Source organism: Chanodichthys erythropterus, chromosome 12 (assembly GCF_024489055.1).
Source record: "Chanodichthys erythropterus isolate Z2021 chromosome 12, ASM2448905v1, whole genome shotgun sequence".
Classification (NCBI taxonomy): domain Eukaryota; kingdom Metazoa; phylum Chordata; class Actinopteri; order Cypriniformes; family Xenocyprididae; genus Chanodichthys; species Chanodichthys erythropterus.
This window is the reverse complement of record NC_090232.1, coordinates 53,556,910-53,571,666: the sequence shown is the minus strand read 5'-3', so window position 1 is coordinate 53,571,666 and position 14,757 is coordinate 53,556,910. Positions and strand designations below refer to the sequence as shown.

Sequence of the window (14,757 nt, the reverse complement as noted above, 5' to 3'; positions counted from 1 at the left end):
TTTTTCATGTTTATTAAATTCTAAATGTATTTTATTCTTAATTTTTCATAATAATTATTAAACTTAGAAGCTAAAATGTGTGACCTTCTGGGTCTATGATGGTGATAAGTTACATCTGTCTAAACTTGCGTTTTGGGTGAACTATGCACAATAAAAATTGACACAATTTTGTATTGTGATATTTGTGACAGTACATTTGGCCTTCTAGGGGTGTAAACTGTAGAAGTTTGTATTTTGGATAAAGCGCTTAAATTATGTCATTGTGCCTGTAGTCTCGTGGACAGTGCTCTAGAGGGCTTGAATTTTATTTTATTTTTTTAAGTTAACATTTAAGTCACTGATGACCTCACTTACGAACAAACTTTGATTTTGGTTTGAGAAGCCTGAAAAGCTTAGAGCAAGAGAGAAAAATAATTCTTCTGTCTTTGCTAAATACCACTCCACCCTCACGGACCCCCAGAAGGAAATATATATCTCCCAAAATCTCCTGACTCAGACCCCAGATGGCTAGATCTGTGTCTTGTGCAGCTTTTTTGGACTGCCCCAGGAGATAGTACACAGCAAAATCCCCAGTGTTAAATTAACACCCAAAGTGAACATATGAGTCCATCTTGCCGGGTGTTAAAAAGTAACACTGAAGCAGTGTTAAAGTTAATGAGATAATTGATTGATGATTGAGTGATGATTGACAATTAGTGGAGACACCTGATGTTAATAAGCAGAATCACTGAAGAAACAACAAGAGAAAAAGAGAGAGACACAACAACTACAACTGACTTCCAGCCATTAAACATTATTACACTTATTATTAACCAGTTTGATTTGATTTCTGTCATACATCAACAAAAGTTCTTACTGAGAATTAACAGATGTTTAGATGTTAATGTTTGAATGAAAGTTTAGTTTGAAGTCACCATGATGGTGAAAAGCATTTCCTTTAGTTGGGCTCTTGACTCTCTTTATTAACATTAATTTATCTCTGACTGCTCCAACTTTGTGTTTGTAGAGCACATTTGTTATGGCCAGAGAAACTATGATCTGAGCTGTGTTTCCCAAAAGTGATGTGAGCTAAAGTTGCTCAATTTAGGTTTACAGTGCTTTGGTAAGCACAGTCATAATGGTTGTGTTTTCTCATTGTGAAATGGCCAGATTCATTGGTGACATCCAGTATTAACTGCTGATGTAGATGTTATATTATTTCTTTATAGTAAATCTGTTACCGCTTGAGATCCAGTAGAGCTTTTATGATCTGAAGGGTTTTTTTGAAACACACACAGACATGAAGAATCAGCATATGACCCTCAACAATGGTGACAATCAAGTGCTTCATGTTGCAGTGCATGATGGGAGCCACCAATCAAAACAAAAACATGGCTCCCATCATGCACTGCTGCATGAATAAATTATGCAGCTGAATTGTCCTGTAATTTTCGTAGATTGTTCATGTTTGCTTTTATTTTTCTGTTGTTTTGTTGTGACAGTAGCTTGTTTTGTGATGTTCAGAGTTGATCTGTTTGTCAGTATTTTGTATTTATTTATCGTCACCGTTCTTGAGAATCAGATGCTGATTCTTGATGTCTGTGTGTGTTTAAACACTGAAGCTTCAGTGCATAATGTATTATTCTTAAAAGATAAAGTCATGCTATTGTTGGATCTCAAGCTGTAAAATCACAGGACTACAATCATTAATACTAAAGCTACACATCAAGCACACAGAATCAGAGATTTAGACTCTAAACGACATCAGGTCATCACATGATGATTATATCACCAACAACTTACATTGTGACCAAATCATAATTTCTCTGACCATAACAAATGTGCTTTACAAACACAAAGTTGGAGCAGCCAGAGAACAATTAATAATAAAAGGTAAAGAGTCAAGAGCCCAACTAAAGCAAACACTGACCTCTTTCATGGTGACTTGAAATGAAACATTCATAAAACATTAATTAACACCTTTTTTCTCTCTTTCCTACAATGATTCTGCTTATTAACATCAGGTGTCTCCACTAATTGTCAATCATCACTCAATCATCAATCAATTATCTCATTAACTTTAACACTGCTTCAGTGTTACTTTTTAACACCCGGCAAGATGGACTCATATGGAATGTAAAAACAAGTAAACTGGATTGCCTTTGAAGTAAATTAAACTCGGTAATTCCAAGTTGTATGCAGAAAACATCACTTTAGCACAACTTGCATAAATGAGTTATGCTGTGTTCACACCAAACGCGAATAGAGCGTCTGGCGCGAATGATTTCAATGTTAAGTCTGGAGGTCTCGCGGCGCGAATGAGGCGTTTAGCGTGGCGCGGAAGATGCGAATTGACGCGCGAATTACGCGAATTGAGCGTTACGCGCGAATGGTGCTTTTTGTGCATTTACGCGTTTGACGCGAATTCACGTCCGAGTTGAAAAATTTGAACTTTGGCGTAAATTCGCACCGCGTTAACCAATCAGGAGCCTGCTTGCTGCTGTGGCGGCAGGCCCGCCCGGAGTCACTCATTCAAAATGGAGGAATGACTGATATTATCAGTGAGCAGTCACCCAGAGATTTATGACACAAGTTCATACTTCTATAGAGACAGGAATAAAAAGGACCTCGCTTGGAAGAGTGTCAGTGAGGAGATTGGGCAACCTGGTAAGTTGTAAATACACATTTCACTTTTGAGTCACGTACACGTTTATCGACTCGCAAATACAAAGCGGTAGCTCTCTCGATGAACGCACGATCAATATCAGCCATCTTGCAAACAGACAACCGCCTAGCAACGCCTAGCCCCTCCCACAAGAAGCGGATTTCGCCTCGGATGTGCGTCAATTTCGCTTTAAACGCTTGTTTTTTACGCACGTCTATTTCGCTCTAGACGCGCGAATGCATTCAAAATGTTCAAGCGGCAAACTAGACGCGGTAGACGCGAATTTGACGCTCTATTCGTGTTTGGTATGAACGCAGCATTAGGAATACTCACAAAGTGTATTTTACTTTAAATGATTTAGTTGTTTAAAATAGTAATTCTGAGTAGTCTATACTAAGACAAGTAGGCTACATCTAATCTTAATCATCTCTGATTGAGTATACGATACAAATTTGTTTTAAGTTACTGGAGCTCTCTTGTAAGTGTACAATACTAGACAGGCACTTGTTAGTTCTACATACTATTCCTATTTCACCTTACTTGGTTTTTCAAGGCAATCGGTTTGCATGCTTTTTTTAAGTAAGGTTTACTTATTGGATTTTACAGTGCATTAAGGGACAATATTTGCCCTCTAAATTGATTTTCCAGTGCATATTTTTACCTTTATGAATAACTTTATAAAATATATAATGTTACAAAATAAATAAAATAATATATAAAAATGTTCATTAGAGAAATATGCAATGATGGTAAAACTAAGTAAAACTAAGTTTATGAGTGAGTCATCGAGTCATTCATTCAGTAATGAATGGCTGTGAATGAATCAATGAATCATTGATTCTCACGATTCATTCAAAGCCGCATAATTGTTCGTGAAACACAGACGTGTGTTTAAGTTCTGCTGTAGTTTTCGTTAGAACTATTATTTCATTGCAAAATAGAGTAAATACTGACAGTAATGTGTTTAAAAAGTACGTTTTGTTTTTTGACCTGTTGTATAATTTGACACGTTTGCAGTCATGTGGATATTTGGGAACAATTGCGTGCTTGCTCGTTATCATCATTAAACACAAGAACTCACACAAGGTATGTTTTTGTGTCGGAGAAAGTTTGAGTCTTAAATCGAAATGAATCCATTATCTGTGTCTATATTTGTTCTTCATGCGAGTAAGTGCTAAATCCCCGCTTTTACAAAGGTGCATTGTCGAGAACGCCAGTAATTTAGCGCGATTTAAAGGTCCCGTTCTTCGTGATCCCATGTTTCAAACTTTAGTTAGTGTGTAATGTTGTTGTTAGAGTATAAATAAAATCTGTAAAATTTTAAAGCTCAAAGTTCAATGCCAAGCGAGATATTTTATTTAACAGAAGTCGCCTACATCGAACGGCCAGTTTGGACTACATCCCTCTACTTCCTTCTTTAATGACGTCACTAAAACAGTTTTTGACTAACCTCCACCCACAGGAATACACAAGAGTTGCGTTTGTAGAGTGTGTTTGTCGCCATGTCGTCGAAACGCTGTTATTTTCATCCCGCAGTCCAATCACCGGGTCTGATTCCGGCTCAAATTGATAGGGTAAAATTAAAGACATGTTTACAATAACACTGAGCGCATGCATCTCCACGTTATGGTAAGAGGCGTGACCTTTCCGGGCAAGGTGCGCTCAGAGCTGTCGAATCACAACACAGGAACCGCTGGCACAATCAGAACTCGTTACGTATTTCTGAAGGAGGGACTTCATAGAACAAGGAAGTCATCAGCCCGTTTTTATGACAGTGGAAACAGCGGTATACAGATAAGTAAATTATGTGAAAAATACTGTGTTTTTTTACACGCGAAACATGAACACATGTTATATTGCACACTATAAACACAATCAAAGCTTCAAAAAACCACGAAAAACGGGACCTTTAAGGCAGCAGATTCAGCACGCCATCTATTATATGCATGCTGCTTGTGTGGATACAGTCATTTTTGATTCCAAATGATGAGGTAATCTGATTAAATGTACTGGATTTACGGCATTTTGGCAGTTAGAAATACATGCTTGATTTAAATATTATTTTAAGGTAGAATTAAATGAACTACTCAGCATTTGTTCGTGTACTCCAGTTTGGGAACCACTGTATTATAGAATGCGTTTATAACGTTTGTTTATAACGTCAACTTATTTTAATCCTGACTTTTTAAAAAATGTTTGTGTGGCCAGTGCAAAATCATAATACGTTTTTCTTCTTTGCGAATAGTGACATAATTAGTAATAATAATCACTTTGTTTTATAGGCAAAATTAAATTATATCGATACCAAACGCCCACCGCTATGTAACCCATTTGTTTCAATGGCTTGCGCCCGTGCCGCGCGAGGACTGCGTCGACCAAAGCGCAGACGCAACGGAGCGCAGCTTGCGCGCACGCCGCGGTCAAAGTTCAAAATAGTTCAACTTTTGCCGCTGCGCTCTGTGACGATTACCCGCGCGACCAATAGCAACGGGGCATCCAAACAATCGGAAAGCAAAATGGATGAACCGGGTGTGTCTCATACGTTCTGAAAAGTGAAGCCACGGGCTCTTTGATCGCCCCCTGGAGGCTGGATGCAGTACAGGTCATAAACCCCACCCTCTCAATGCAGTCGAATGAGACTTCAGTGAAAACTTAAAAATAAATTCTGCTTCAAATAAAACTTTCTGAAAGATGGTTTTGGTCATTTAAGGTAGTTGTTATCACACTGATATATATTCAATTGTTCGTTTTTGTGATGATTTAGATTTTAGCTAACAATTTGATGCTATAAAAACGGGGCGTGTCGTCATGATTCGAAGTTGATTGACAGCTTGTCTGAGGACTGTCGGAGCTTCGAGGGGAGATTGAAGATGTATTAACTAACTGTTAATTTTCGATTTCTTTGTTATTTAACACCAACAAAATGAGTTGTTCAGCAGTAAACTGTACTAACCGACCTACAGGATCTGACGGATCACTGAACTTTTTTTCTGTAACATCAAATGTGGGCGTTATAAGCTAATTAATAAATGTTATTAGTTAAGATAACACACCTAATGTTAACCATGTCGGGAAAAAGCAGGTGATCGTTATTTGGCAGTTACTTATTATTTTTATGGGTATAAAATAATAATTAGCAGGACTAAACTAATGATAGCTTACTCTAACTACAGCAATCGATCTCCTGTAACGTTAGTTGAACTTGATTTAAAATGGCAGGACCGTTTCTGACGATTTAGAGTTGTTTCTAGTGGCATATTATATTGATTTTATCTACTGAATTTGCTGTTTCAAAAATATTATTGCTCTAGAAACAGAATAGCCTATTATTTTATAGGTAGACTTTTAAATTGTGTATAATTTTATAGTCTATTTAAAATACATGAATGATGACGCAGTCGTCTGGGCGGAAGTTTGATATCGCGACTCCGCCTCCGGCTCAACTGACGATTCCTTCTGCGCATGCCCAGGCTCCAAACTTTTTTTTTTTGACGTATTGCGTAACCTGTCAGCGCCCATTCAACGGCCTATTTTGGCTTCAGTTCAATACAATGGAAGGAAGCGGTGTCGCGTCGTCCATCTTTTTTTACAGTCTATGGGATGAACAGCTATTTACTGTGTTGGAATTTCCAGAGCTATACAATACAAGTTTGCTGGTCCTATAGAGACATCGGGAGAAAAGCTGTGTCATGGAGACATGACAGACACTGTCAAGAGCTGCTCTTTCTTCTTCTTACAAGCAGGGATTGCTATCGCTCACTTCTTATCACGGGACATATACTTTGCTGCTGACCGAAAGGTGGAACAACAATCAAATGATTAGACGTATAGAACTCCCGATACAAGTTTGGAAAATCCGCCTACTGTGTTCTGGCCAGCGCAGCGCAAATCGCTTTGTATCTGAAGAGCTGCGCTGAACCTAACGGCGAGCGCAGCGCATACCGCGTCCTGTGTGAAAGGGCCTTAACTCAGGTGCCTTTTTATACTCGCGGGCACCCTGCGTGTGACGTCATAGACTTCCGTCTGCCAATGATTATTGGTGTTTACATGTGCCTCAGACACTGGGCACAGCCTCAACACCAAGACACAGCATTAAAAATTGGAAGAGAATGACAAGACACGGTCATCATTCACTTCACTGGAGAACAGCTTGGACATGCTGTTATAAATTTATCCTTGTGTGTTTCATAGAAGAAAGTCAGTCATATGGGTTTTATCACCTTTACGCTTACTTTCTTCTATGAAATGCACTTTTCATATATGACTTATTCCACTCCAAAAAGACCTTTTTAAAAACTTTACAGATCAGTAATGAACATTTATAATGAATCACCCAGAATGTTCAAAATGTTCATCACTGATCTGTAAATTTGTCAAAAATTATTATTATTTATTTTTAGGTGGAACAAATCATCATACTTTTCTTTTTACCGAACGGTATTTAAGTCATTGTTTTTTTTTGTTTTTTTCTGTGGTAGCCATCAAGAATAGAAAAACAGGACACCAATAAATTGCAGATCACTGACTTTTAGATACTGAACCACTCTTGAATAATTATATTATATATACAGCTTATACATTTTTTATAATGCTTTTTTGTCATCAGGAAGCATCAAGCTTGATGCTTGAGAACATATTAACGAAGAATGGAGAACTGAAGGGAAAGATAAACAAGAGTGATCTCACCTTTATTAAGAAATTAATTGATGGGGACCATACTACTTCAGATGAAATGGTACAAAATACTGTAAAATGCTCTTTAATTCAATGCAAGTTATACACAATTTAAGTTGAGAATTGAAAGTATTTTCATTCTTCCAGCGGGAAGAGAGGAATTGGAGTGAGGACAAAACTTTCCTGTTTGAGATTGTGAGAAATAAATGGAACGGCATTGATGTGCGCAGATGGGACTATTTTGCAAGGTAAAAATATTACATTTTAAAAGGATGCTATTTTACATTTATATTAAATTTGATCAAATTTACAATATTACTTTGGAAAATGTTTAAGTGGTTGTTATTTTACACTCCTATCTTGGTAGCTCCACCCCCAAAATGTTTAGCATCTCAACAACCCCTCATTAACAGGCACTTTTATTTATTTGTGGATCGTGTGAATCATGGCTGAACAGAGCCTTTCTGCTATGGCATCAGTATTACTGCTGTATCCACACTGTTAGGAGTCAGCATAAAATCAGCATCACCTGCCATTTCGGTCTGCACAATCCAACACAGTACTGAAAATACCTTTAAATGCTCTCTTATCTCACAGAGACTGTTATCACCTCGGCATCCCAAACAGCTTCGACCATCAGCGGCTGCTGAAATCTGCTCGAGTGTGTCAGGTGTGTGAGGTGGACGAGGTGGGTGAGGTGAAAAGGAGAAATCACATCTGCTTCAGAGACAAGGTATCATTTATTACTCGTACGATTACTTTCACTCTGTTTTGATAACACTGCAGTATCACATCCATATACAACTACAAAATGTTGACTTTAGTTATGATAATGCATTATATAACCCATTAAAGATCTTTAAGTGATCAATCATTGCTCATTCTGTAATTGTATTTTAAAACATTTCACTTCAGTTTAAATATAATAAATAAATATTCATCCTCCATTACAGTGTGGTTAAGTAATGAAAAAGACATTTCCAGAATCAGATGTCAATCACTGACAATAGATAGATACTGCCATACTATTCATTCAGTATTGAGTGAATTTTATTTTCCAGTATTTTCCAGTGTTTGTGTGTCAGTCTGTGCTCTTGTTTCTCTCACAGGTGGCAGATAGTGTTTATGACATGTTTAAAACCCGGTACACTCTCTACAGTCAGGCCTACCAGCACAAGATCAGCAACATCATCGAAATAAAGTATGGTTTAGTGTTTTTACTCAGTTCTCGAAATATCCTTGTGTTGGTTAGTTATTTATTGGTTCATGTATGTTTGATTTGTTCATTAGAATCACAAAAGCCCTCAAGGCAGCTGAAGGCAAGCTCACCAAGATCTCACCGTTTACTGATGCCCCTTCAAGAGATGATGGCCAGAAGAAGAGGTCAAGTGGCTCACGAAAGCGTACGATAGCATCCGACAAGGAAAGGGTTGCAAAATTGTCCAAACTGACAGGTAAGATGGACAGATGGCACTTTTAAGGGTAGCCGCATGCATTTTGAGCTTCTCAGCAACCTGCCTTTTTTAGCTTGTTAAAATAGTTTGTTTGTAAACTTAAACTATTCTGGAAATACACAAACATAAACAGGGTTCAGATGAAGTAAATAAAGATTATTCAAAGCATCTTGATCATATTATGATTTTTACTGTGTTGATTTCATTTGACCAGTGAAAATTTTTATAGCCATCAAATAAAGTTAAATCAAAAAATGTTCTCCGTTCATCAGACCACATCTTTGAGGAGATCTTGTACTCCACTGATGACGAGCTGAAAGATGCCAGGATGAAACTGGAGGATGTTGTGAACAGACGTCTGCCAAAGTGTGTGGGAGAGACCAGAGTAACAGAAACTGAATACAACAACAAACAGATCTTCCAGGTAGAAGAGAGCTGAGGAAAACATGATGGATCAATGAATGACATTACATTCATTTACAGATTGTTGACCACAAACCAGTGGCATTAATGTAATCATTAGAACTTAATTTAGCACTGGATCTTAGATTACAAAACACAGTTTTACCTTTGAAACTTAACTCACCTGTTAAGAATTATAATTTCATAATGGGCAAATATAATTTATTCCATTATTGTGCTGTTCCCTTAAATGACTCTTCCAGTTTACCAGTTGCAGTTTTCTGATCAAACCAGACAATGGCTAAAGTAGTTCTGGTCTTGACTGCAGTAAAGTTTTTATTTCACTTCATCATCTCCACTAACAAATGACAAATCATGCCTTGCATCTTATTTGTCATTTCATAATGTCACACTTTACAGTCAATGGAAATGTGCACTTACAAGTAAAGAAATGTTTAAATATTAAACATTTAGTAAATAAGAAACATTTATGGCAATTGTTTATTGTTAAGGGTTATCATGTGCATCTCTTGTGGACAAATTGTTCTCATTTGTTTGATTTTAATCATTAATGCTACAGGAAAACTGGAATAAAGCAGTGGAAGAATGGAACAAACACCCAACTATGTTCTTGGATAAGAAGGATTTCATCATTGATGTATGTTATGTTTAAAACTGACTTTCCACTTGGACTTTTATGCTTCATTTCAACATATTTAGGTGGCTGTAATATTGTAAATCTCTCACACAGGTGATTCAGCTGGATTGTACTTTCAGCAAGGATAAAAAACCCATCGACAAGGTCTATTTCTACAGGAAAAGTAACCCCACTGAACCCTTCAAGATTAAGAAATACGAGGTATACTTACCACTTTGCTGCTTAAGTAATTTAGCATTTCTGATTTTTTTTCTCCAGTTTGAATTACACATACAATTTATCATTAGATTATGTAAAAAATAAAGTCACGTTGTCTTATTCAGTCTGTAGTTTCAAGAAAAAATGTGTACTTATACAGAGTGTCACATTAGTTTTGACAGGCTACTATACATCACACATTCACAGTAACAAATTAGTGATAGCAGGTAATTAAGCGATTGCCCAAGACCTAAATTATCATCATATTGCTCCTGTCAGAGTTGCTGGTTGCAGAACGAAGGAGAGACATCAGGATCTTAGTGCAGCAGCTTCTTTATTAAACAAACTCAGAAATACTTTACAAAACACTCAGAGAAACATGGAGAAGGAACATTTATATTTCTCTATATTTATAGATATGTTGGTGGTTCTGTTCCTGTCTCTTAAAACAACTTGATTCACCATAATTGAGATCAGTGTTTGGTTAGATTTTGTTCAAGCCATTGTTTAAGCACTAAATTATCATCTTGTACTTTTTTTCATAAGGTGAAAATTGTATTATTAAGAAGTATTTAGATGGTTATGAAACAGCTCAACACCACTTGTTACTTTAAAGATCAAATTTTAAGTGAAGTTTAAGTTTCCCAGATCTATAATCATAAACACATTATTTCACTTGTATCTGCAGGTATCCAGTCTGCTGCCGGAGGAGTTTACTGAATATGTTGGTAGGGTTTACTACACAAAAAAGTCTGACGAGGAGGAGAGGGATGCTAAGGAGTGCTTCAAATGGTGGCGCCGTGGTGAGGTGTGTGTTTATGGTTTATTCATCATTCATGTCCATACACAGACACAGTGTACAAGACACACACACACACACACACACACACAAACACACAAAAACACTCCATAATGTGCATGTAAATAGTCAAGGTATGTATACCCTGGTGTATATTGTAGTCTCAGCCACAGGTGTTAAAAACTAACACTGAAAGAGTGAAATCCTTCAGTGATACACGATGATACATTCATCAATGATACATGATGAACAGTATTATATTTGTTTTAAACTCTGTATATTTGCAATTTAAATAATAATCATGAAAAAGTAATGAAATTCAAAGAATATAAAGCATTATTCAGCAAAAGAGAATGGAATAAATAAAAGCACAATATGTTGGAAAATAAGTATAAGGTGTTGTTTATAATTACTGTTAAAGCTTATAATAGCACTGATTGATTCAATACAAACAACATTTCTGAGGAAAAATATTAACTATATATACTAACACTTATTCTAAGTTATTTACACGTTGTTGCCGTATGGCAACATATCATAAATTACCTTATTTTATTTTTTTTCCCTTTTTTTTTATACAGCACTTCAAGTTAAGCCATTCTAAGAAAAGAAAAAAGAGCCAAATATTTTTTCTATAGGTCTATCATAATGCGTGTGGTAGAGGGTTAAAGTCTGTTCCAGCCACTGCTACCCCAGCTAATATATTCTATAGGATTTTTTTATAAGAAAGTTCTCTAAATATTCAGTATTGGTTCTGGGAACACTAAAAACATCCAGTCTTCTTGACGTTACAGGAACGTTTTTATAAGGTATAATGTTCCTCAAATGTTCTTTCAACTTAATTTTGATCTAAAATTCAACATTGATTTGTAACATTCCAAGAACATGAAAATGTTCAGTTTCCTTAATGTTAGTAGAATGTTATTTAAAGGTGTCACGGTTGCACACAAAAACAAGATGTTAGGATCCAGTTGCAGCATTTATTGGGTAATCCAAAGTCGAAATCCAAAGAAAAGGCAAGGGTCAAAATCCACAGTAACAGTCCATAAACAGAAAGCCAGAGATACAAAAAGTGCATGTAACATAAATTAACAAACCACAACCAAGGACAGAAACAACTAAGACTAAATAGACAGAACTAATGATCAAACACAAAACAGCTGAGTGCAATGAAACTAGGATAATCAGTCCAGGAGGTGAATTATGGGAAATTAAGTTTAAACAGGTGACAAAAGTCCTTGTTGGAGTGCCCTCTGGCGGCTAAACAGGGCACTCCAACTCATGATCATGACAAAAGGTTAGTATGATGTTCCTGAAACATTCTTTCAATCATTCAAACACCTGCTGTGAACAAACACTGAAAGAAAGAGAAATAAGAACACAAACTACAACTTTCTTCAGCCACAGCCTTAGATGAACTGATGATAAAATACATTAAATCTCTGAAGATCTGATTAAACAACTCCACAAACAGCATTACCAGCTTCACTTATTACTAACCAGACTGACTTTAATTCTGTCACACGTCTATAGAAGATCTTATTGAGAATTAATAGAAGTTTAGATGTTTAGTTTGAGGTCATCATCATGGAGATCAGTGTTTGCTTTGGTTAAGCTCTTGACCCCTGGTTATAATAATGTTGTTTCTTTATCAGCAAATGCATGTTTTCAGAAAACATTTCTTCTCTGATAAAGCTGATCAACAGAACATTATACCTTATAAAAAAGTTCCTCTAACGTCAAGAAAAATGGACATTTTTTCCTCTAACATCAAGAAAACTGGACATTTTTTACGTTTCCAGAACCAACACTGAGTATTTAGAGAACGCTCTTATAACAAAATTCTGTTAGCTGGGTCTTTCTTAACAAGAGTGAACCAGGGACAATAATAATGATTTAAGAAATAAATTTGTTAATATTATTATAATGCTAAGTAGTCTATCATAATATAGACACCACCAGTTTTATTCGTTGAGAGATTTATTCGTGAGGGAATAATTACCTAATGATTTCACTGGAGTCTTACACACATGATGTACAGTTAGTCTATTAATTTAACCACAACAGTGATTATAGGAGTGGCTTGATGCAGATAACTTGATCTTGACCCTTAATCAACTTTAACTGATGCTATCATTTAACAGATCTGCTTCAGAAGTCAAATTAAATTAATTGCTAATTACAACAATGAATTAAAAATGTAAAACCTTTACAAATAAATCATGAATATAGCCTAAATAATTGGGAATCATGTAAAAAAAAAAAAAAAACAGTGCACACTTCATTCATCCATTATAACTTTTATGTCATTTTAACCAACTCCTGCTGTTAATGAGGTGTTTAGACACAAAGTTTTATGATTTCTTTGGGTGTTTGTGTGCAGAGATTTGATTGCCTGATTGTCTGATCTTTTCTCTCTTCTTCAAGCCTGTGATTCTGGTGTACGATCAAGATGAATTTAGAGGCAACGAGTGCTCCATCACAGAGGACTGTCCTTCTTTGGACCGCTGTGGTATAGATGTGGTCCGCTCTTGTAAGGTTATCAAAGGCATGTGGAAGCTCTATGAGGGTCAAGAATACAACGAGCCCTACTACCTACTGAGGGAGGGGGAGTATCGCAATCCTGACACATGGGACAGAGGAAACCCTGCTCAGTCTCTTAAACATGTGACAGAGTAAAGTTTGACCCATTTTAATATTTAAAATAAATATTAAATAACTTTAACAACAATCAATGATTTACTTTTTAGGTTTCCCAGTCCAATTCAGTAGGAGAGGTAAATCAGAATAAAATCTAAAGTCATTTGGGGTTGGAATGACATGAGGGTGAATAAATGATTCATTGCTTGGCATATCATACAATTAATTTGGTTAAAATGGATTGACAACCTCCACTACTGCACTGCTGAAGTCATGACTCGTGTGTCTATGTGAGCTTATTTTGTGAATAGAGATGCTGATGACAAAAAGCAATGAAAATAAAAATCTGAAAATATTTTAGTTCTTTATATATACAGTAGGGTATTTGGGAATAATGGCTGATTGATATTATTGTCTGAGCAGCTGTATTTGGTGTTGGTGGATTTTGGATATAGTTAATGGTTAACGGTAGAGGGTGTTTAAGAGTTATGCTATGACAGGTTTGTTTGATGATTGATTAATCAGGTCATATTACATTTTCTTATGTGTGCAGATATTTGATTATGTTTCCTATGAGTAATTTTGGGTGTTACACAGTTTTAGAGATATCAGTTTATCTGGAATGTATCTTTCTTTTTCCTCTTAATCTTTTAACCTTTCTGAAGATGTAGGAGTTCATATCTGTGATTTTGGGGAAAGCGTTGGTGATTTATGAAAGTGATTTATCACTGTTAACCTGTAGTGTTTCAAAATTGTCCTGAAAATTAATGGTAAAACACTGGCAACACTGTTCTTTACTGTAATCTACTTTCGAGTATGTTACTGTAAAAATGAGTGATGCTATGACAGGTTTGTTTGATGATTGATTAATTAGTTCATATTATATGATTTCTTTTCTTATGTGTGCAGAGATTTGATTATGTTTTCTATGAGTGATTTTTTGGGTGATACACAGTTTTAGAGAAAACAGTTTATCTGGAATGTATCTTTCTTTTTTTTCTCTTAATTTTGTAACCTCTCTAAAGATGTAAGAGATCTTATCTGTGATTTTGGGGAAATCGTTAGTGATTTCTGTTACTGATTTATGAAAAAAAAAAAGTTTTGCTTTTTCAGTGTCAACCCTTCTTAAATAAATTTGATTGTGTTTCTTCTATTTTTGTCTGTATTCGTTTATTTGCTTTGTAGACATGTTTTGTGATTAATGAATCACTGTTAACCTGTAGTGTTTAAAAATTGTCCTGTAAAGTGATGATAAAATACTGGCAACACTGTTCTTTACTGTAATGTA

General features: G+C 35.9%; 1 protein-coding gene across 2 annotated transcripts; it reads left to right on the top strand.

Moving 5' to 3' along the window:
* Nucleotides 1–6,259: 6,259 nt before the first annotated feature.
* LOC137032637 (deoxynucleoside triphosphate triphosphohydrolase SAMHD1-like) lies at nt 6,260–14,491 on the top strand. 2 transcript variants are annotated; one of them, XM_067404484.1, is made up of 11 exons: nt 6,260–6,443; nt 7,251–7,379; nt 7,466–7,566; nt 7,916–8,051; nt 8,428–8,519; nt 8,609–8,772; nt 9,045–9,196; nt 9,755–9,832; nt 9,926–10,033; nt 10,719–10,838; nt 13,257–14,491. In XM_067404484.1, exons 1-11 carry the CDS (start codon nt 6,342–6,344, stop codon nt 13,506–13,508), a joined length of 1,434 nt encoding a protein of 477 aa, XP_067260585.1. In that variant the 5' UTR covers nt 6,260–6,341; the 3' UTR covers nt 13,509–14,491. The 2 variants fall into 2 exon arrangements, with proteins under 2 accessions (XP_067260585.1, XP_067260586.1); XM_067404485.1 differs by lacking the exon at nt 6,260–6,443 and adding an exon at nt 6,646–6,766.
* The last annotated feature ends 266 nt before the right edge of the window (nt 14,492–14,757 follow it).

What these genes read in the sequence shown, in the direction of transcription:
- LOC137032637 (XM_067404484.1), top strand. Translation starts at nt 6,342, where the DNA reads ATGACAGACACTGTCAAGAGCTGCTCTTTCTTCTTCTTACAAGCAGGG. An exon ending in ACTTTGCTGCTGACCGAAAG is followed by an intron (nt 6,444 to 7,250) that starts GTGGAACAACAA and finishes TTTTGTCATCAG; the next exon opens with GAAGCATCAAGCTTGATGCT. An exon ending in AATGGTGGCGCCGTGGTGAG is followed by an intron (nt 10,839 to 13,256) that starts GTGTGTGTTTAT and finishes CTCTTCTTCAAG; the next exon opens with CCTGTGATTCTGGTGTACGA.